This window comes from Ammospiza caudacuta, chromosome 5 (genome assembly GCF_027887145.1).
Source record: "Ammospiza caudacuta isolate bAmmCau1 chromosome 5, bAmmCau1.pri, whole genome shotgun sequence".
Classification (NCBI taxonomy): domain Eukaryota; kingdom Metazoa; phylum Chordata; class Aves; order Passeriformes; family Passerellidae; genus Ammospiza; species Ammospiza caudacuta.
This window is the reverse complement of record NC_080597.1, coordinates 67,870,370-67,892,095: the sequence shown is the minus strand read 5'-3', so window position 1 is coordinate 67,892,095 and position 21,726 is coordinate 67,870,370. Positions and strand designations below refer to the sequence as shown.

General features: G+C 35.1%; 1 protein-coding gene across 1 annotated transcript in view; it reads left to right on the top strand.

Annotated features, from left to right (window-relative positions):
* The window catches only part of CACNA2D1 (calcium voltage-gated channel auxiliary subunit alpha2delta 1), a 360,302-nt gene that overhangs the window by 322,605 nt on the left and 15,971 nt on the right, over nucleotides 1-21,726 (top strand). The window contains exons 19-32 of the mRNA XM_058804461.1: nucleotides 2,684-2,755; nucleotides 3,867-3,938; nucleotides 7,703-7,764; nucleotides 9,430-9,506; nucleotides 11,452-11,512; nucleotides 13,226-13,323; nucleotides 15,286-15,370; nucleotides 15,582-15,644; nucleotides 16,624-16,727; nucleotides 18,004-18,090; nucleotides 18,449-18,516; nucleotides 19,795-19,833; nucleotides 21,019-21,090; nucleotides 21,546-21,698. Of these exons, the coding sequence (XP_058660444.1) occupies nucleotides 2,684-2,755; nucleotides 3,867-3,938; nucleotides 7,703-7,764; nucleotides 9,430-9,506; nucleotides 11,452-11,512; nucleotides 13,226-13,323; nucleotides 15,286-15,370; nucleotides 15,582-15,644; nucleotides 16,624-16,727; nucleotides 18,004-18,090; nucleotides 18,449-18,516; nucleotides 19,795-19,833; nucleotides 21,019-21,090; nucleotides 21,546-21,698 (1,113 nt within the window). The remainder of the gene's footprint in view (nucleotides 1-2,683; nucleotides 2,756-3,866; nucleotides 3,939-7,702; nucleotides 7,765-9,429; nucleotides 9,507-11,451; nucleotides 11,513-13,225; nucleotides 13,324-15,285; nucleotides 15,371-15,581; nucleotides 15,645-16,623; nucleotides 16,728-18,003; nucleotides 18,091-18,448; nucleotides 18,517-19,794; nucleotides 19,834-21,018; nucleotides 21,091-21,545; nucleotides 21,699-21,726) is intronic.

Sequence of the window (21,726 nt, the reverse complement as noted above, 5' to 3'; positions counted from 1 at the left end):
GCAGGTATGAGTAAGAACTAAGCTCCTGCAACACAGCAAACAAGGTCATCCATAGAATTTGTGAGAACTGACTTCCCAAAACACACAAAAACATTTTAGTTAACTTTTTTTTTATGTTGCTGCACCAGTTCTTTCTTTCTTTGTTTCCTTCATGAGTTGTCATTGAAATTACAGATCCTTGCCTTTATTTGTCCTGCTGAAAATGGATTGCAATCCTTTTGTTTGCATGCTTCATTGCTGGTGATTTATTTCTGTTCTGTTTTGTTAAGTTGTGCTGCTGAATATGGTGGTGGTGGTGAGCTTATTCCAGTCATGTTACGGGCATGACTGGATAAAGAGAAGAACAAACTGAACTGTAAGTTTGTTTCTTCGTGGCTTGGAATAAACCCCAGTAAATGGCAACCTTGGAAAGAAAAATTATGGAGCCCAAATACTGGTATAAACATTCTTGGAGAAAAGAGATATAAAGGGGAATTAGTCTTCCCTTTTAAAGTAGCAGTGTAGGAATTTTCTGTTCTAGCTCTTAGTGGCTGTCTTTGTGCCTCAGGCACATCTAAGAATGCATTTATACATAATTAGGTTTTTTTTTGCCTATTAAAAGTGATTAATAAGTATCATATAAGAAATGTGAAGTGATATAATATAAATCTTAAAAAGAAGAACAGTTAATGCATACTTGAATTTTTACAGAATTAAAGTTTGCTATTTTGTCTTTGGGACTCCTTGACTATGACTAGCCCAGGTTATCATTTGAAATGAGTATTGACCTTGATTTGATGTGATGGCTTTATTATTTTTTTTCTTTTTTTTTACCATTTATTTTCTTCTCTGTTCCTTTGTGTGTTGGAATGGAATGTGAACTTCATAAATGCCTCCTCTGCCATGCCAATGCCTTCATGCATGCTGTTTGGGTTTGACCATGCTATTCATTATCCATTGCATGTAAGATATATAAATTTTTATTTATTTTTACATTTAAGCCTTTTGTTACTTATTTTGAGAGTGTAGATTTGTTGGGAGGGAAAAGCAACTGCAGAGCAATTGAATAATTTTGAATTAGTAGGGAGCATACATTAATGCCATTATATTGAAGTTGCTAGTTTTATCAATCATATATAAATAGATATGCAAAAATTTTCTTGAAGTTTTCAGTAAATATTTTAAAGAAATATTTAGAATATTCCCAGAATCTTTGTCTGCAGTCTTTTCAGTACATATTCTCTTCCTGAGAATAAATGTATTGTTTTTTTCTTTTAGCAGACAGTAAGTCTTGTTAAGAACAAGAATGATTCTGTATAGCCAGAGACATGTACATTTTGTCCTCAAAAAAAAGAAGAAATAATCTTCTGTCTTTTGGAACTATTCTATATTACAATCTTGAAAATAAGAGCTGTTGTTAAGCTCTTAGTACTCCAGACTGTTACATGAAGGCATCTTTTACCATTTGTTCAGGATATTACTTGCTTCCAGTGCATACATGTATTGTGATGAAACATGTATGCATTCCTTGATAGAGCAGTCACATGTACATTTGTCATTTAGCTTTGCCAGAGAATGCTAAGATATGAGAAATATGATTGTAATTTTGAAGGAAGGGACTTTAGTCTACCTTTAATCTATATGTCAGTATAGGAGAATTGCTGAAATCCCTTAATTTTATTTTTTTTTCATCTTCCACTCTGAATGGTTAAGTAATAGATCCCCATACTCCTTGTTCTAAAGAAATGCACTTGCTTTTAGGGGGTGCATTAAATAACTACTGGGTGATGAGGATGGATTATTTTTACACCACACACAATATAAAGTCAATGGGGCTTAGGAGAAATTGCCAGAAAAAAATGTTGGATTCCAACTCATATGGAAGATGGCTCTGGCCAAGTAAATGCAGACTGCAGCTGAGAAAGGAGCAGGGGCTGGAGGGTGGTCTGATCTACTTCAGCAGAGCTACACTGGCTTTCCAGAACTCCTATGGGGCCAGGGTTTCTACAGATGTAGATCACCAAAGTTCTCTCTGCTCCACAGTTGAGGGTTTACATCATCAATGTTCCTTGGGTCTGGAAGATTGGGTTTCAGTATTTCTGTGCCACAGGTTTCCATCTTCTAAACGGAGGTAACAGTACTGATGTAAAGAGAAATGCTTTTGAAACTCCAAGGTGTTCAGGGAAGTCCTGCAATGCTGACAAAAAAAGTGGGGTTTATTTTTTATAAACCCCAAGTAATTGGCTGTAATTGCTGCCTTTTTGAATCTTGAACTGTAGTCTATTCCCACCTCACATCAGCAAGCCTGTGTTGTATTTTGCTCTTGGTAAAATTGCAGAGTACAGTTGCCCAGCTTGCTGGTTGGGTGGAAAACTCTCCCAAATTTCTCTCTCCTTTCTTGGAGCCAGGACATCAAGTGAGAGATTCATATCCTCTGCTTCCTCTGCTTGAGCCCCACACATGACAGGCTGTAGACAGACACTGGCAATTAGTATTAATTTGATTTTCACTTATCCAATTAACCTCCCTGTTCAACAAAATAAAATAAATGAGAAAGGGCCACTAGTAATGCTACAAGAGATTAAAATAGACAGGTAAGTAAACCCAGTAAAGTAGGCTAATTTGAAATGAAGGGATTAGAGTGGTTTGTGATATTAAAGTACTCTGTCTTTATTATTTGATCATTTAATATCTTCTGCTTCAGAATCCTAAATCCCAGGAACCTGTTACGCTGGATTTTCTAGATGCTGAATTGGAAAATGATATTAAAGTTGAGGTGAGATTACCTGGTTTCTTAGCTCCTGTTGCTGTTCATGTTTCACCATGTCATAACTGCAAACCAATCAATGTTCTAGATTTTGAATAGGTATCTATTTCAATATAAATCTGAATTTTAAATTTGTCTAAATATAACTTTATATAGAAATAAAGTTATATTTAGACAAATTAAACCCCAGCATTATTCATAGGCAAGGGCAATGTATTATATTCGTCTCATTTTGAAAACCACCATGATTGCTACTTAAATTCTTCTTCATTAAAGTACCAATTCCTGAGAAGGAAGCTAGAAAAATTTTTCAAAACACTTTTTCATAACACTTTTTAATAGAATATTTACCTGAAATATTTTAAAAGTATTTCCCTATTAATGCAATATTGTTCCTGTGACAAAAAAGAGAACTGAGAAACAAAGTTAAGTGTGGACAGCAAATTAATTCCTCTGTATATTTTTCAGTTACTGATTTTGTAATATATTCAGAAGTTATAAATTTTTAAGATAATTAGTTATTTTTCTGAAATCAAATTAAAGGCTTTTAAACATTTTACATCTTTAACATATTTTTGACTGGAATTGTTCTTTTATACTGACAGTAATCACCCTGATTTGGTATCTGTTTAATTCTGCCTTGAAGTTTCTTTGAAATGGCTGCTTCAGAGGGGAGTTACTCTTGAACTGGTACAAAAGTATTTCTGTGAATCAGTGCTACTACCTGAATCACACAGATGTGCTGGGAGGGACAAGAAACGCTAGGCAAAGCTTCTTTTCATGCAGAATGAAAACTTCATTTCACACAGAATTCATTCTCTCTCTGTCACTGCCCAACATCAAGGAGTTTTATGGCATGGTCTGGCAATTGAAAGTACATCAGAATTGTTGCTTCTTAACTCTACTGATTTGGTATATATTTGGATAAAACAACTTCTAATTGGAAAAATCAGAAAATTGTAAACAAAACTTTTTTTTTAATAGTTGTGACTTCCATTTGCATTAGCATTTTCTGTGTTTTTAAGAAATATTTTGGTCACTTGAATGATTATTCATGTTACATGCAAAACCTACACTTTTTCTCTTTATTTCACTTTCTCCTTTTCTTCCTTGCCAATAGATTCGGAAAAAAATGATAGATGGAGAAAGTGGAGAAAAAACATTTGAAACACTGGTCAAGTCCCAAGATGAGGTAAGATAGGAACCCAAAGAGTTACATTTACAAGAATAAACCAAACCAGAAAAATAATGTGACATGGTGAAATGCTGTGATATTCATTTTGTAATGACAATTTGTACCATTTTTTCCTTTCAGATTTGCTAGTTTTACTGGCTTATAGTAAAAAAATATGTACTTAGGAAAAAAAGAATTGTTTTGTTTCTTCGTTTCTTTGGTGCATCATTAATCAGGCAGTTGTTGATGAGGTCTTACACTCTGTTCAACAGGAAATGGACCCAGCCTACTTCTGTGCATGAATTCCAAAACAAAGCGCTTAATTTGCTTGCAGAGATGTGTGAGGATGGGTTTGGTAGTTTATATTGTGGTTGAATTGGAAGAAAATTGTGAGAAAAAAATAATAAAGTAATATTTTTAGCCATAAATGAAGACTCTTTGGGATAAGCAAATTCATCTTACAGTTATATCATGTACTTTCTGAGCAGCTTGTTGAGTTCTTTATTTTCTTGTCCAAAATACTTATTCCTGAAAAACATTGCTACTGTTTTCTCTAATATGCTAATATACTGTTTTCTAGCAATAGGAAATACTCAGATTTGATATGGGTCATTACATGGGTGCCTACTTCATGGGGACCTCAGTGAGAAGAAATCATGCCTGGTGTGCTGCAGGAGCAGCTCTGGCCAGAGTGTGCCCCACAGTCACAGTTCCACAACAGCTTTTTGGAACTCTTTTGCTCTGACCATAATTCAGTTTGAAGATATTTAATTTGATGACTTAGCAGACACTGCACAACCCACAGATATAAACTCACTGTAACAATAATTAGAAGAATGGCTTGCAGTTAATTCATACTGACTTTCCCCTTTTCCCAGTGTGAAAAGTGCCCTTGCCTCCTTTTAGCGTTTCATGCTTTCTCACAGTAAAATGCTAAAACCAAGCTTTACAATACTGCTTTTCAATCTCTGGGTAAATCCTGCCCTGTGAAAAAATTGTGTTTTTTCCTGAAGCGTTCCAGTGTTGGAGGATGGTGCACAAATAGGTGTTTTCTGGGGCAGAGAGGCAAAGCCCCAGTGGATGCCAGCTCTGCCCCCTCCCCTGTGTCAGGATCCCATGCAGTTTAGGATGTTTAGGATGCCACCAGTCTGTTCCCTTAGGGGAAACTGGGTCATTCCTGTGCCACTGTCAGGGAGTCCAAAGCCCTGCTGGCATCTGAGATGAGGATAAACTGCTGCTGAAGGAAGAGACTCCATGCTGGCACATTTTCAGATTTATGTTGTTTTGTTTAAGGAGTGTCTTTCCAGATCTATGGGTGAAAAAGGCTCTGTGTAGGTGGTTGGAAGAGGAAGGGTTAGAAGGTCACAAAAATACAATAATATTATTATGGTTGTACAAGAAATTGCATTAATGGCAAACATTTTGAAGAGATTTCAGGCTTTTTGTACATTTTTCAGGCTCTGTTCTACACAAGAACTGAAATAGTTAGTCCTGCAACTCTTTGCCCAAAGAAAGAGGGAGGGAAGTGTTGGAAATGCTGAAGTCAGTTGCAGAATCTGGGCAGGAGGGAGGATGTGACATCCCTGGGTGCATGAGAATGTGCCAGTTACACACGGCCCAGACCACAATCTGTGTTGGAATAAAATATCCCCAGCCTTTGATCCCAGATGTCTCAATGCCAATGAAATTAATTATCCTCACCTTCCCTTTCACCATGGCCCAAGATTTCTTCCTCTACCCAGACCTCTGTGAGAGAAGAAAGGAGAAGCCAGAGCTGGCTGGCTGTGATGACTGCTTCCAGCCATTGCAGCCCCCAGCTCCAGGCTGCTAGAACCAGAAAAAAGCTGCTTTAAACCACGGGCCACGCATGAGCCATGCATCACTTAGCACTTGATAGCTTCATATATTTTCTTATAAAATGGGCTGATGTGGTCGGCTGCTCTGAACTGACAGTTGCAGTCTTCGGGCTTAAAATTGATGTTCTTTTTGTTTTGCTTTTTTGGTTTAAGTTTGCATCGCTCTCCTTTTGTGTTGCAGCTGGCCCCAGCAGTGTCTTGGGAGATGACTTCATCCTACAGCATAGAGACTGGGCTCGTAGCAAATGTGGGTGGGGTGCTCTGGAGTCTCCAAGGCCTCGGGGGCTTTCCAAGGAACAGAGGAGATGCCATAGGAACAAAAGCATTGCCACATTTGGCAGCAGGGGTGGGCAGCAGTGAAAACTGAAGGGTCACAAAAGCTGCAGTGCCATGTGTGAGTTCTTGGCAGTGATCAGCTGGGGATGGGATGGGCTCAGAGTGCCCACTGAGGGAGTTGGCAAAGGGGAATGGGAGCTGAGGTGTGAGGATGTGTTATCTGCTGGGTCTGCTTGGGAGGGAGCTTTCAGCCAATTTGCTTTCAGGCACTGTGACAATGCTGGTGGCAACAAGATTTAATTACAGCCCCGTTCTTCTCTTCCCTCCCCTCCCACCTTGGGCACTGTTTTATTCTTGTGGGGCTACCCATGACACTGTGCCTGATTTGGAGGCACCAGGTTCAGGTGGCTGACTTTAGCCTGAAGTACACATTCAGTATAAATAGGCTTCAACAGGAATCTCTTCAACCATCTTTTTACCTTAAATACAAAATGTATCAGAGTACAAGACACTGTTATATGCATCTTCTTTCTGATTTTCTTTGATCTTTTTTTTTTCATTTTCTTTCATCTTTTCTTAATTTTCTTTCAAAAATGAAAATAATAAATTATTTTCCTGTCATGCTTTACTGAAAAGCAGCAGCCAGGTAATGAGAGACTTTGAATTTATTATTGTCATCCAAGTCACCTCTTTTCCAAATGGTCATTTTCTCACTATCCTTTTACCATAGGGAAAGAAAGAACCCAGAGGTGTACCTGTGGTACCTTTCACCAATGTTTGCAATGTTGCAGTGCAACAGCTGTACAGTCTTCACTGCTGGCATACTTACAAAAATTTGATTGTTAAAGTAATAATATGTTGCAGCTGGCATAATCGTACAGCTTTCAAAGTGGAAAACTGAGAAAAACAATGTCAGCCAGGTGGATTCATGATTAAATCTATGGGGAACTGTGGGACTGTGCCTATCGTGCTATTTTTCATACCACAAGAAAACAAATGGTAAAGATTATCCTAATGTATTAAGTTTTTTAAAAATAAACATTTATTTCAATGTTACATTTTTTCCCAAATTCAAGACCTTCCTAAATAGATTGGAAACACATGTTAAGTTTAGCAGGGGGTGTCTATACAATCAGAATTACCAGACTGTGCCTGTAGATATGATTCAAATAGAAATTCATTAAGCCAGTGGTGCTGTGACCTGAAAGGGTGGGAAGGGTGGGCTATGGGTGGTTTTGTTTTTAAAGACTTACCTACAAAGACTTTTTATAACTGAGGGGTTTTTTTCAGTCTTTTCATAGTTTAAGTGCAAAATTCTCCATAAAAGAGAATGCATTTTCTATCAAATTTGAATCACACATTTAATGGTTTGTATAGGCCTGGCTAATGTGAAAAATACAGGTCAGGTTTGTCTGATTTTATTTAAATTTAAGTTTACTCATGTTCAATTATATGGTTGATTCTTTTGCAAAATGTAAGTTTGGAATATATTTAAGGAAAAGAGTTGCAGCTCAACCCATGATTTTAGCAAAATAAATAGAAATACAAAAGATTTGTACTTGATTTTACATAGTATTTTTCGAAGAAAGGTCACAATTATTGAAGCTCCTTAGTTTAATAATTCAATTTTTCACCAAAATCTCTTTGTAGAGGTATATTGATAAAGGAAACAGAACATATACATGGACTGCTGTGAATGGCACTGATTACAGGTAACTCATTTCTGTCCACTGACTTCCTTTGTTTATTTAAGTGTCCTTTTGGTTAATTTGGGTTAATATTTTTAGCATTACAATTTTTATACTGGCTAAGGTGACATTGGTGTGTATATTATTTCTAATTCATTTAAGCACACAACATTGTAGCATTAGAAGGAATGTTGAAACATTCCTTAACATTACCCAAAACAAGGAAAGGTTTTCCAAGTCTCAGCAAAGTTAAACTACTCTAGTTAAAAACTAAGTGGTATAAATATTGAGTCAAATTTTGACCAAAATGCTATTTCTGCTATGGTGAATTATAGCAATCCTCAGACAAGCTGGATTCCCATTTCTGTTGTATCCTGCACAGGTGTACAGTCACTGAGAATTCAAACACTAATTTGGATGTAAATGCAAACAAATCCATTTTAACAACAGAACATAAACCTAGGATCTTCTATTCACTATCCCATTTTTCTGTTGAACTGCCTCTATCTTTATACTCTGTAAGAAAAGGAAATTTTCATCAGACTGCCATCTAGCAATCACTAGAGAAATACATTAAATTTAAATGACTTCTTAATTCTGCCTGAGCTTCCTGGCATGGGATATAGCAATAAATCCTCGGAGTATCCTTGCAGAAAACTTATTAAACATAAAATTATAGATTTTAATTAGCAATTTCTGCTAGCATTAACTGTTAATGACAGGTGCACTGACACTGATTTCCCTAGAGGAGAATTGCTAGAAAGCTATCACTAAATATTCAGCAATCTCACTCATATTCTGTATAAATTGCAAATGTGTCACTAAAGGTCAGCTCATTTATGGGTCAACAGTGCAAGATTTTTAATGTTAATTTCTGCAGCTCTTCATTAGGAGCTGCTGCAGTTCTGCATGGATGTAATCCAAGTGTAAAAATTAAGGATGTTACTTAGGAGTTGATGATGCTTATTTAATGATTACTCATATCTCCTGTCCTTTACATGCATTTTTAGAACTGAACTCTTCTACATATGTGTAGAATATAGCTGCAAAAATAATTCCTGCATTTTTAACAAAAATAATTTTAATATAAAAGAAAACTTTCCAAATGCTCTGCAAATTTTAAATATTATCTACAATTATGTCCAATAATTATTGGTGGTGACTACATGATTAAAGAAAACAATTTTTTTGGATCCTGAATGCAATGGATGCTAATGCAAGTATTGCCAGATGCATTTCCTGGAGAATATTGTTGGTTGTTTTACTAGTGAGAGTCTCTGGTTATATGATGTGTGCAGATCAGCACAGCCCTAGGTGATATTTTTGCAGTCAGTGATTACCATGACATGTTATATTGGGATGTTAAGTGTGTCAGAGGAAGATACAAAATTCATGTATTTTTTATTTATATTTATTTGGAAATGCCTTGTGTATCTGCTAAACATTACAGATATATTTGTGTTTATAAGTGTAAATAAGAATGAAAGTAAACTCAGGGACGATCAGGATTGGCATAAATGTACTTGTGTCTATTACTGAGTGTGAGGCTGATATTTCACAGTGTGAGTGCCTCATCTGGTGACAGTCCAAATTACAAAATTGTTAATTACTTTCAAAACACAAAGAAGCTGAAACTAGAAAACTGCTGCAAATAACATAATTGCTTTACTTGTCTCATTTCTGTTGCAGTTTGGCACTGGTGTTACCATCATACAGCTTTTATTATATTAAAGCCAAAATAGATGAACCTATAGTTCTAGCCAGATGTAAGTATTGTAAAGATTCCCTGGTATTGTCTGGTATTGCAAAGTCTCAGATTCACTTAAAAAGCAATGTTTGAAACTCATAAATTTTGTGGAATTCAGTGATGTTACCATGATGTACCCAAAATCTTCAGCAATGATTCTAACCTGTTGTAACCTCTGAGGTGCAAGAAATATTCTATAAAAATAGAATATGTGCAGAACATGTCAGTCCCACTGACACCCCTTCCCCTTGCTCTGTGCCTATAGAATCATTGCTTTGTGTATCCTCTATTGCTGTCATTTTAAGGGTCTGGATAAAACAGGGGTCTGGATAAAAAATTTTTATTTTTTTTTTATTTTATTAGTAAAATATAGTGATACAGACTGTAAGAGTATACCTTTTTTTTTTTGTATTTTAGTTACAGTATAATATTTAGCAAATTATCTCTGCTAGAATGATGTGAAAGCCCTGTTTGGTTTGGGTTGCAGTTAGGTTTTATTTATTTTACAATTAGTTTTAGTGGATGTTTGCATTGTAGTTTTATATTAGACTGATTTTAAACCATTTACAGATTCTGAAGTGATAGCTGAAAATTATACTTGTCAGTATTCAAAGGATTTTTTGTTTTTATTTTTTTTTAGGAGTAGTTTAATTTTAGTCTAGGTAGTACACAAAATAGAACCAATCACAGCCTTGTAACTTTTTTCAGGTGTTGTGATAAATTTAGAAAAAGTATGTAGTTAAATAGAAAGTTTGAAAAACATAAAAAAAACCTCAGAGAGGCACAGATATTGTCAGTTTAGAGAAACTTGGTTAGCACTGCATCACTCTCTTCTACCATTGCTCCCACAAATGAAGAAGAATAGAGCAACTTTTAATAATAAGTGATTTATTTTGTAACTTTTTCCAATATGGAGTATTTTAATTTTTTAAGCAGAGAGTGTGATTCTCTTGATGAACTAGATCATCTGCTTTTTCACTTGTATCAATAAAACCTGCAAAACAGACCCTTGAAATAGCCACAGTGTATAGAAGGTACTGAGAAATAACTAAGAACCTATTCTTCAGTCTTCAGAGATGTTTGTCTTTTTTTTTCCAGACTACAGCTGTTTGTAAATTGAACCTTTGAATCTATGTGCAATATTTTTATTCAAGGGGCTGTTTGAATAAAATATTGGTTTGTGACCCCTTGTGCTTTACCCTGTTTTTTTCTGTTTCCCTGCTTTCTCTTTCTGATGGATAGTGACATCCAAAAAGGGCAAGTATATTCTTGTTGCTCAATTTCCTTCTGTTTACTGCAGTTGATATTTTTCTCTTATATTTCTATTCCTACTGGATATTCTCCTCTGTATTCCTCATCTCAGGATTCTCTTCATGATCATTGGGTACCATAGCAATAGAAAGGGAAAAACAAAAGTGAAGTATTTTTCTGTTTTCATGTATATTTTAATATGTTACTGATCTCTAATGCTTCTTTGTCTGGTCCCATAAGTGTTCAGTGATATCATCTATTAAAGCCATTTTTTTAGTAGGATTTACAGTGATGCTACAACGATTGAGAGTTTTACATTTTGCTACAGAAAATATTAGCAGTATTTTTCTTCATGTTCTAAAAACTCAGCATCATTTATTTGTATCAGAGTTTACTTCTAGGGAAAATATTTCATTTTTTTGATATTTGTTTGATATTTGAAAATATCTCATGTTGCGATTCTAATTAAATGTCTTAAATAAATTGTTAGCTATTATTTTACTGTTTATAGTTGTGCATTGTATATAATAATCAAGTAATTTCTTCTATGTTGTGAAATACTGAGAAGCCTGGAATTCATTAGGGAGAAAGTGTCTAAAACATTTCTTTCTAAATTCATGGATGCATGCAAAAGTTAGCCAGATAGTTTGATAGGAGAAACAATGGCAAAAATTCCAGTTTACTTACTTGGTGTTTACTTTTCATGTTTTTAGTTACAGAAACACTGAAGCCTGAGGATTTTGATCAATCTGGCTATACATTTTTAGCACCCAGGTTGGTGGATTTCCCAGTAATGTGTTATTTCTGCATCTGATCTGATTATTAGCACATGGAGAATACTGATTTGACCAATAAAGCTTCATTTGGTAAAAAATTACCAATCTTTTTTCATGCTGGAATGTAAATAGCATCTTCAGGCTCTGATTTCTGCTCATATTAGTCAGAGAACTGCAAAAACTGATATTGATATTTTAATGGAAAACTTATTCACATCTGGGCATTTCTTGTGGTTCTGACTTCTAAGATTTTACAATTTTTTTTAAAATAGGTTTCATAATGCTGACCACAGCATATTTCCCAACTTCAAGACAAAGGGTTTCAAAGCTCTCCATTATTTAAATATTAGTAAATTTTCAATTAATTGAACATAAAAACTATTAAGTAATTGAAAATTTATTAAATTCATTAGTTTCCTGAGATTTTGGTTTTTTCATGTGAAATTCTACAGTTCTTTTTTCCCTCTTAAGATTTTGCTTGCAAGGAAAACCTGATATGAAAAAGACTTCCTAAAAATTGAGTTCCTCTAAAAGATCATTATGATAAAGAAAGGGAATGATGTACAGTCAAGATAATTGAGAATTGTTGCATTCTTTTTTATCTGATAAATTTCTGTATACTTTTAAATTTCAATTAATAGATTGATTTCAATTAATAGATTGATTTCAATTAATAGATTGATTTATGTAAAGTCTTCTGTCTTAAAATGTATCCTAATTTAACTCTTTAATTTAATTTTTGTGAAAGACTGAATTTATTGAGAATTAATTGTACCAATTAGAGCTTCCAGCAAGTCCCTACTGTCCTACAGAACAAAGTCTATTTGATTTGTACCTTTGCTTAAATGTGAATATTGGTACAGTAAGGTAAATTCTGCCAGTGGTATCTCTGACTTATGGTAAGGTAAATAAAGGTTAATAAGATACCTTAGTCATACGGAATACTTGAACACACTTCTTTTGTGTGTAAAATTAAATTCACATAAAAGCTCACTTTAAAAAGAGAGCCCCCTGCTTTACTGCTAAACACTCTTAACATTTTAATTAAAGTTGTTTAATGCCCTTCATCACATAATATTTGCCTCCAAGATGCCCAGTGACTTCTGCATTGCTTGCCTGCATTCAGTGAATTGCCCAATGATATATTGCTTTATTTCCTTATACCAGGGACAGGAGTTTACTCTTTGTCTGCTTTGCATATGTCAAAGCAAAGAGTGTTCATATGTTCATGTGGTTTGTACCCTAATAAAATTGCATTTAAAACTTCTCCGAGGATAGGGCCTTAAGCTATAAATGTGGCCTGAGTTGAGCAGGGGGTGTCTGTGTTTCACCAGGTTCTTTCCAGTACAGGTTAATCCAGAAGCAATTTAAATTCACTGGACATCATTTTTAGTGTATAATGATGTCCTAATATGTCCTACACTACTCTTCAGTTTCTTTTTTTCTGGGAATCTAATCCCTATTTCATGCATCCAGTTTTCTTACAATCCAAATCTTGACAAATGCTTAGGCAGGTGTTTGAACACTTTATTTTCTGTAGATGTCTGAATGATTGATATGGTAATCAATAAATACTGATCATGGCAGCCAATTGACACAGCAATACCAGCTACTTCATAATAGTTGTGCAAGCCTGCTTGGACTTTTAAATTTTCTGCTTTAGTAGCACAAGGGAAAAAAAAGAGAAAACTGATGTTTTGTTGTTTTTCAGAGAATACTGTAACGATGTAAAAAAATCAGAAAACAACACTGAATTCCTATTAAATTTCAATGAATTCATTGACAGAAATACTCCAACCAGTTCCTCATGTAAGTACACTTCTCACCTCACTGAAATATTTCCTTAGGAAAATACCTACCCGTGGATGAGAGTTCATGCTCAAATTTTGTGGGTTTGCTTTTTCAGTAGAAATTATCTAGTGCTGGGATTTTCTATCAAGGTAGAGAGTGTAAACTTTGTTTTCAAGTTCTGGCATTATTTAAGAAAGTTTTTAGGACATTATGCATCCTATATTTTCCATAATTCCTCTCAGCATCTTGCTGAAGCATCAAACAATACTGGTTCATTTAAATACACTCCAAATGTTTTTGAGTTTGTATTTTCTTGCTTGAGCATAGCAGCCAGTCTCAAACAGACGCAAAATCTCGTAATGAAATCTTCAACCTGCTTTCTTGACATTTTATTCCAAAAAAAGTAAAGAAAATAAGTCCAAGGCTGAAATACCCAATAACCAGAAAAAAAGATAAGGAAGTTGTATTGGTGGTTCACAAACTGGTTAAAGAGATCTCACTTGGGCTTGAATAGCTGAAGACCACAAATCCATGTAACTGCTGCAGTGGTGAGCACTGGCCTTTGGGAAGGGATTAATTCATATTTTGAGATGAATTAACCTCTGTTAGAATAAATCTTAACCTCTGTTTAGAATAAATGAAGAGCTATTACCATCAGTAAGGTGCTAATGCCTCTTTCTCCAGGAAATATCAGTGTTTGAATTTAGTTTGGTACATACGCGTCTGTTTATCTTTATTAATAATTTATAAATACTTGGAATAACTTCTTTTTTTTTTTTCTTGTCTTCCTGACATCTTTTTGACATGTTGTTGTCAGAGAAAACTGGTCAATTTAGAAAGAATCTCTGTTACTGTGCTAGACCATGTAACTGAAGGAATGTCCACTTAGATGTGATAACTTCTCAGAAAAGTACATTTTTGTGTGTTTGTATGGGTGTTTGGTGTTGTTATAATAGAATTATCTTATTCATTGACACATTGCTGACTGACTGAAATTTTATTTGAATACCTTGACTGAGTCTTGGAAATGGAAACATTCACCTCCAGTAATTAAAACAACTAATGATAATTTCATAAAATTTAATAAGAAATGAAAATCCTTGTGTAATATTTAAGCAAATATTGAGAACGCTTTTAGTGATTTTCTGGTATACAGTCATGCTTAGTAAGTAATTATTCCAAAATTTTATCCACCTATTGCTGTATTTCAGTTTGGAATATGCAGCAATTTTTTTTTCCTTCTTTTTTTTCCTAATAATTAGGTTACTTTAAAAATAGCCTCCTTAATAAATAAACAGTGTTAACAGAGTTAAAGGACTGAGTGGCCATAGAAATTATCTCAGCTAAAAATGCTCTTCAGAAGAAAAAACAAATAAAATTCCCACATTGAAATAATCTTCAGTAACTCTGCTAAAGTGTTACTGAAAAAGATGTTTGAGAAGCACTGGCTTCAAACCATCCTTTAAAAGAAATTTAAGCATGGCATCTCTGTATAAGCTACTGATTCAAAACGAGTTTATTTCCCTGTATCCATTTGCAGATGACAAATGTGTTTTAATTGAGAGCCTGGGACTTAATTGATCTAAATATATTTAAAATGTAGTTGAACATCATGAGGAATTGTTGTTTCCTTGCATCAACTGAGATAAAAAGTGTTTTAATGAACACATGCTTTAAAAATAGGTTAATTTGCAGTTTTAGGGGCTTTACAAAGCTGTGGCCCTTATCACCTTCCTTATTCCTGAGATACAAAGACATTTTTAGGATACAAAGAAAATGTTTAACTGAACTCAACAGTGTGAGAGCATCTATCCAGCTCTAATTATCTGACATCATTTGAAGTTAGGCAGAATGTCAACTATTAATAGCCACTATTAACATTCAAGGAGAATCTTGATAACTCAGAATTTTGATTTAGGCTTTTATTGAAACTCCATCTCTAATGGTTTCAGATGACTTACATTTTAACTCTTTTGGTAGGTAATACTGACATGGTCATTAGAGTTTTGCTGGATGCAGGATTTACAAATGAACTTGCCCAAAATTATTGGAGTAAACTGTCGCTGTAAGTATTCTTTTTATTGACTTTGGGGTTTTTATGCCTTTCAGAGTTCGGAAACAAAATCTTATACATTTGTGTGAATATACAGATATGCAGGTAGTGTTACAGAGAACAGGTATTTATTCACAGTTATGCACTTTAATGGCAACCCTTGACATAGAAATTTTTGAGAATTCCAGTCAGTTTTAATTTTAAATCTTATTTTTATTTACAGAGATGGAGTTGTTGCACAATTTGTTGTTACAGATGGTGGAATTACTAGAGTGTTCCCCAAAAGGTAAGAATTATTACAAAATAGTATAATGTGATATTTTGAAGCCTGAGAGGCTGGACTGTTAAAGAGTGTCTTTATTGAATGAAAAGCTACAGTCTCCTAGGGTCTAATTTGTACTCATAGCTATGAAATTGATGGAATGCCTTGATTTTCTTTTATTTTACCCATGTCACTGCTTGAATCTAATCTGTCCCATTATTTTCATGACAGGCCCTTGTAATCCAAGTTTCTAATCAGGGTTGAGTAGCAGTAACAGCAATGCCTTTGTAGCAGCAGTGGGGCCATGCTAATTCCTATTTACCCCCAAGCACTCAGTTGTTTGTCAGGCTGCAAATACTGGAAAGTAGTGGGTGATATTTTATTTTTTAAGACCAAGATTAGACCTAAAGGTCCAGGGACTTCAAGAGAGGAAAAATGTATCATTAACAGAGGACAAAAAGGAAATGTGAAATTAGATATGAAACTAGACACACTCCCCACGAGTGACTGGGAATAGTGAGGGCCCCAGTACAGATCTACTGGTAAATGGCAGATTTATCTGTTTCCTTAGGTTGTTTTGTGTTTCCCCAAAATGTGAAAATGGCAATGAGTTTTACCTCCCAAGTGAGTTTGTTTCCTATTTTGGGATTATTCACTATATTAAATCTTTTAGGATTAAGCTTAAAGTAGGCATGTGCTGTAAGGGTTCCTTTAGATTTTGTTGTAAGTAGTGTTGCAGTTGTATTTGTCACAACAAATCTAAAAGTGATGAGACTAAATTGGTTTTCCAAGAATACTAATTCTTTTTTTTTCTCAAAAGTTTGTTTGTTTGGGGTTTTCTAATGATTACACCTGTCTTTTAACCAGTGAAAACTGAAGATCCTGAGGACTTTAAGAATAAATCTCATGTTTTCCAACTGTGAAACACTGAAAGAAAACAACTCCCAGAACAGATTTAATGAGACTCTAAATTGTATTTTTTTGATTTTTTTTTTAAATGTAGGGCAGGAGAAGACTGGTTGGAAAATGCTGAAACTTATGAAGTCAGCTTCTATAAGAGGAGTTTAGATAATGACAACTATATTTTCACAGCTCCATACTACAACAGTAAGTCATCACAGTTTAGAAATGCCAGAGTTAGCTAGTTCAGTACAAGTGGAAGTTCCCCATACTAGATGAGGTCACTGACAAAAGATTCAAGCGTGACACTTCACAAGGAAGGAAGTCTTGGGATAATTTCCATTATTAAGGAAAAGCTAGGAGGCACCAAACAAGGTCATCATAATTTGTCAACTACTCTGGTGGCCCTGTGTGCTCAGAATTACCCTAAGTGAAAACATAGAGAGCACTGGTGTTCATTCAGTGTATTGAAACACTGCTTTAGAGAGATGCTTTGGCAGAATTATTTTAAGAGAAAGTGAAATAAAATTGCACTCATAGACAGAAACACTACCTAAAGTCTTAACAGAGCTGAGTTCTGTGTAATGTCTCAGCACCCCCAGCACTGACTTGGGGGACCAGGCATGAGGGTCCAGAGCCCATAACTCCATCCACTGCACCACTACCTAGTTTAAACTTTGCTTTTGAATTCTATTTAGAATTGCACTTATTCACCGAAACCAGTTGGTCTGAGATATTGTGACATTTAAAACCGACATAAGCACAATAGCAAGTGCTCCTTATTGATGTGAGCAACATTACCCTTCTCAGGTTTGTCAAAAAACAAATGTTTGTCAAAAAATAGATGTCAAAAAATAGACCACAAATCACTTACTCCTCTCTTAAACATATGGAATCCTTCTTTACTTTTATTTCGTAATTATTTATTACATTTTTTTCTCAGTAAAATGTAAAGATTTTAATTAATAAAATTCCCTGAAGCCTTTGCTGCTCCTCAAACAGCTCCAGGCAATCTACTTTTAACTTGCTTTTTCAAATTAAGCAGTGTTGAAAACAGTTTCAAGTCAGTCAGAGCAGAAATTGTACATTAGTGAGTGGTGTCAGTATGCTGTGCATTGAAAAATACACAGATAACATCAGGATAAAATCTTTGGTTCTGATCCTGGTTTTAACAGAGCTGTTCACATGTGCACAAGTATTCACGGTTCTGTTTGCAGAAGAAAAGGCTATAGTAACTTTATGAAGCAGTAAAAAAGAACAAAAAGAGGAAAAGTAAACACAAATATTTCTTAGTGATGCCAGTGTTAGTGATCTAAGCTGTCACAGGTGATAAATGCACCTGGGTCAGTGCTTTTGGAAAAGGATTTTTTAAAATCAGCCTGGTATTTGAATAATGATATATTTTCCAGAGGAAGAGGCTTTCATGTCACCCTAACTTCTTTTTCTGTTTGTTCTTTTTTTTTTTTTTCTTCTGTACTGTCAGAAAGTGGTGCCAATAGCTATGAATCAGGTATTATGGTAAGCAAGGCTGTGGAAATACAAGTTGATGGGAAACTTCTGAAGCCAGCAGGTAAGATAGAGTGGGACTGAAACTTGAAATACTTTATTTATTTGGTTGTTGCTCAACAGCAAATTGGAAATTTAATTGAGATTTCAAAGCAACTTCACTCTACACTAACATTATTTTCTCTGAGACAGTTTTAATCTTTCTAGAGGAAATCTGTTTGCATTTGAGTAAGAGTGTTAAATTTATTAGTCTCATGAATGATGTTGGTGATCAGGCAACAAAAATCGTAATTTATCCTTCTCCAGTTCAGTGATTTAGCTGTCTTTATAATTTCCCCCCCCCCCCATGTTTTTAGGATTATACAGTTACCTTTTTTTCCCCTTCATTTTACTCAAAAAAACTTTCATGTATTTCTTGTTAGTTGTTGGAATAAAAATTGATGCAAACAGCTGGATGGACAATTTCACAAAAACCACAATCAAGAGCCTGGTAAGCAATTGACCAAGTCTTTTTTGAACTTTATTTGCATTTCTCAAAGCTTCAGATGCAAATAGGTTTACTGTCTCTTTGTGCCAGAGTCACACAGATGCATAGTTGCCAAGTTGTTGTGGTATTTAAATCATCCAAATGCACAAAATAAATCTATGTCGAAATAGGCCATATTTTGTACGTGTCTTGCTTTCATAATTATAAGACATGGATAGGGACAAAGAAAAATGACATATTCTAGCTAGTAGTAAGACTCTGCAGTAGCAGTGAATAAAATCTGCAAAACAATTGGTGAATCTTTTCTTATTTAATATCCAGGATGGGTAAGCAGTGAACAGTAAGGATTTGTATTGCATCCAACATCACAGCATTTTAGCAGAACTTAGTGAAATATGTGCTTAAATATTTCATTCCATGCATCTGATGTGTAATGCATCTGAGGTTTAAATGGGAAGGAGGAAAGGTTAAATGAAAAGAAAATATGGAATTGATAGTGAACTGTGGAAGGAAAGGCACAAAATGAAGAAACTTAAAGAAATTTCCTTCTTACTGGGTGTGGCAATGTTGCTTGTATGTTCAGGGAATCAAAAAGAGAGTTTGGCTGGTTGGGTATTGGAGCTGTAGTTCAATGGGGAGGCAAATGCATTGCCTAAGAGTCAGAACAGTTGGGGACAAAAATACATAAGTGAAAGATGGAAAGTAGGATGAATATTTCAGAAAGAACACTGATGACTGCAGCATCACCTGGGAGTTGTTTTGCTGAGGACATAATGCAAGGACACAGTTGTGTGTGTGTACCCATACTGCAAGAACTGAAAAACATGTCAGGAATCAAAGCCATAAAAGCCAGGTGGGTTGATGGGCTTCCTTTGCCACACAGGATTCCCATGCTTTGAAGCATTTCATGGTCAAAAAAGATACTTTTGAAGGCTTTCCTTCCAAACTCCAAACACAATGGGAACGCTCCTATTCTTTCTGGTTTTCTTTATGTTCACATCACTGACATCCTGACAAGAACTCCAAACTATTTATGTATATTGAGCATACTGTTAAAGGGTATCAGAGTCTTTGAGAAAGGCAGTCAAGATTGTGCTATTGATAATTACAGAATACAGGTTGTTAAGAGAGATATTTTTGATAAATGAAACACACTCAAAATTGAAGTTTATATACAGATATTGAAAATAGAATAATTTTTTCTTGAATGATTAATATAACTTCAAAATACAGGTTTTTTTGTAACATTTTTTTGAAGATTATCATACTTCTGTTTTTTAGTGCAACAGTGAGATCTGTGGCTGTGAAAGAAATAGCATGGTAAGAAAATGTTCAGTTTATGAATTTCTGACAGGGTATTGAAATTCACTCCTTCCCTCTCGATCTATGTAAGACAGATCCTATCATTATTATTTGAGTGTTAATTTCACAGAAAACAGGGTTTAGTTGTTTGTGTCTTGAGAAGGGTGAAGGTCAGGAGGGGAAAAGGAGAAAGAGGGCATAAAATCAGGTGAAGTGGTTATGGTGATGAAGTTATGAGAACAAGTGTAAAGAAGAATATACAGGCAAAGCAAAAGAGAATTTTGTCCAAAAAAAGTGATAAAAATATACCAGTAATTTGCAAAACAAGAGACAAATCTTGAGGAAAAAAAAAATAATTTTTAAAATTCTAAAAGAAAAGAGTAACTCAGAGAAGGGCAAGTGCAAACTTAGAAGCACCGAAGTCCATAATGTGCCTTTCCAGTCACAGGTTCCCAGCACATTCAGGATCAGGGGACCCCATAGCTCTGCTGGCACTCAGATCCAGGGACTGTCACCAGATCAGGTTCTGCCATGTGCTTAAAAGCTTTTTGTGCTCAGGTCTTCGGAGCTCTTTTGAGGAATGTGAAGATCATTAAACGCAAGAATTACAGCAGAAAGGGTACTGTGGGGAGTTATCTATCTGACCTCACTGCTATCTCTCCAATCTCTGGCTGCAAGGATCTTTTACAAAGTGCAAAGCATATGGATGGAATCAGTGGGTTTCCCATTCCTGCACCTGACACCTGGAATAATCCCACTGCAGTCCTTGACAAGTGAAAATAATCACACCTAGCAAGCTGGGAGCCTGCCCTTAAGATTTTTCCATTGAAATCTGCAAATGGAAAAGTACTTTAACATGGCTGAAGCATATGAGAAGTTGTAGCCCCTTATTATGAACTGAATTCCAGTTATAATCAGATTTAGTGAGGATATAGCACTCTTGGAACTAACAAAGTATTGAGCAAATAAGAATTTGCAAAACAACTTTTATGAAATTAAGCCACAAATAAGCCTTTGATCTGTTCAAACTTTTATTATACTGATAATGCTAATTATTATAACTTAAAATTGGCCCTTGGCTATTGGTTTGTGATTTGAAGATACTCAGATGTCTTGGAAAAAAAAATAAATTAAAAGTTGCTTCTTACAGAGTGTTCTATTGACAAACCTTTCCTGTAAACATATTTCACTTTCTTACAATAGCATGTGGACTGTGTTATCCTTGATGATGGTGGATTTCTTTTGATGTCCAATAGAGATGAATATACACAACAGGTATGTATATTCTATAAGAGCTGAACATGAAAACCAATAGGAAGAAGTTCAAAGAGAGAAAGAAAAAAAAAGCATTTAACTCTCAATTTACTCTAAAAATTTTAAAGATTTCTGAATCACAGAAATATTGCTGGATCAGAAGTTCTAGGGGGGTTGTTAGTGTTTTTTACAGTTTTCTTTATAGATGAAGACACCAAACTTGCTACCAAGGTTCATTCTTTGTGCTTTGCCATTGGGCTTGTAGGCTGCCAATGGACTTAAGATGGTGAGGACAAGTAATATGTTATCCATACACCTTCTTTCTCATATTCTTCTTGCTCTTCCCCAGGCAAGGTCTCATTGATACTACATTTTAGAGTCACTGTCTAACTGAGGAATTTAGAACTGTGCACTTTGTTACAAGAAAAATATTTGGAAATGTTTTACCTTATCTCTCTGTATTGCCCCCCCATCAGATTGGAAGATTCTTTGGTGAAATTGATCCTGGCCTGATGAGAAACCTGATTAACATGTCCCTGTATGCCTTTAACAAGTCTTATGACTATCAGTCAGTCTGTGATCCTGAAGAAGAACCAAAGCAAGGAGCTGGACTTCGTTCTGCTTATGTGGTCAGTAGTCCCATGTGCAGTGGCTGAC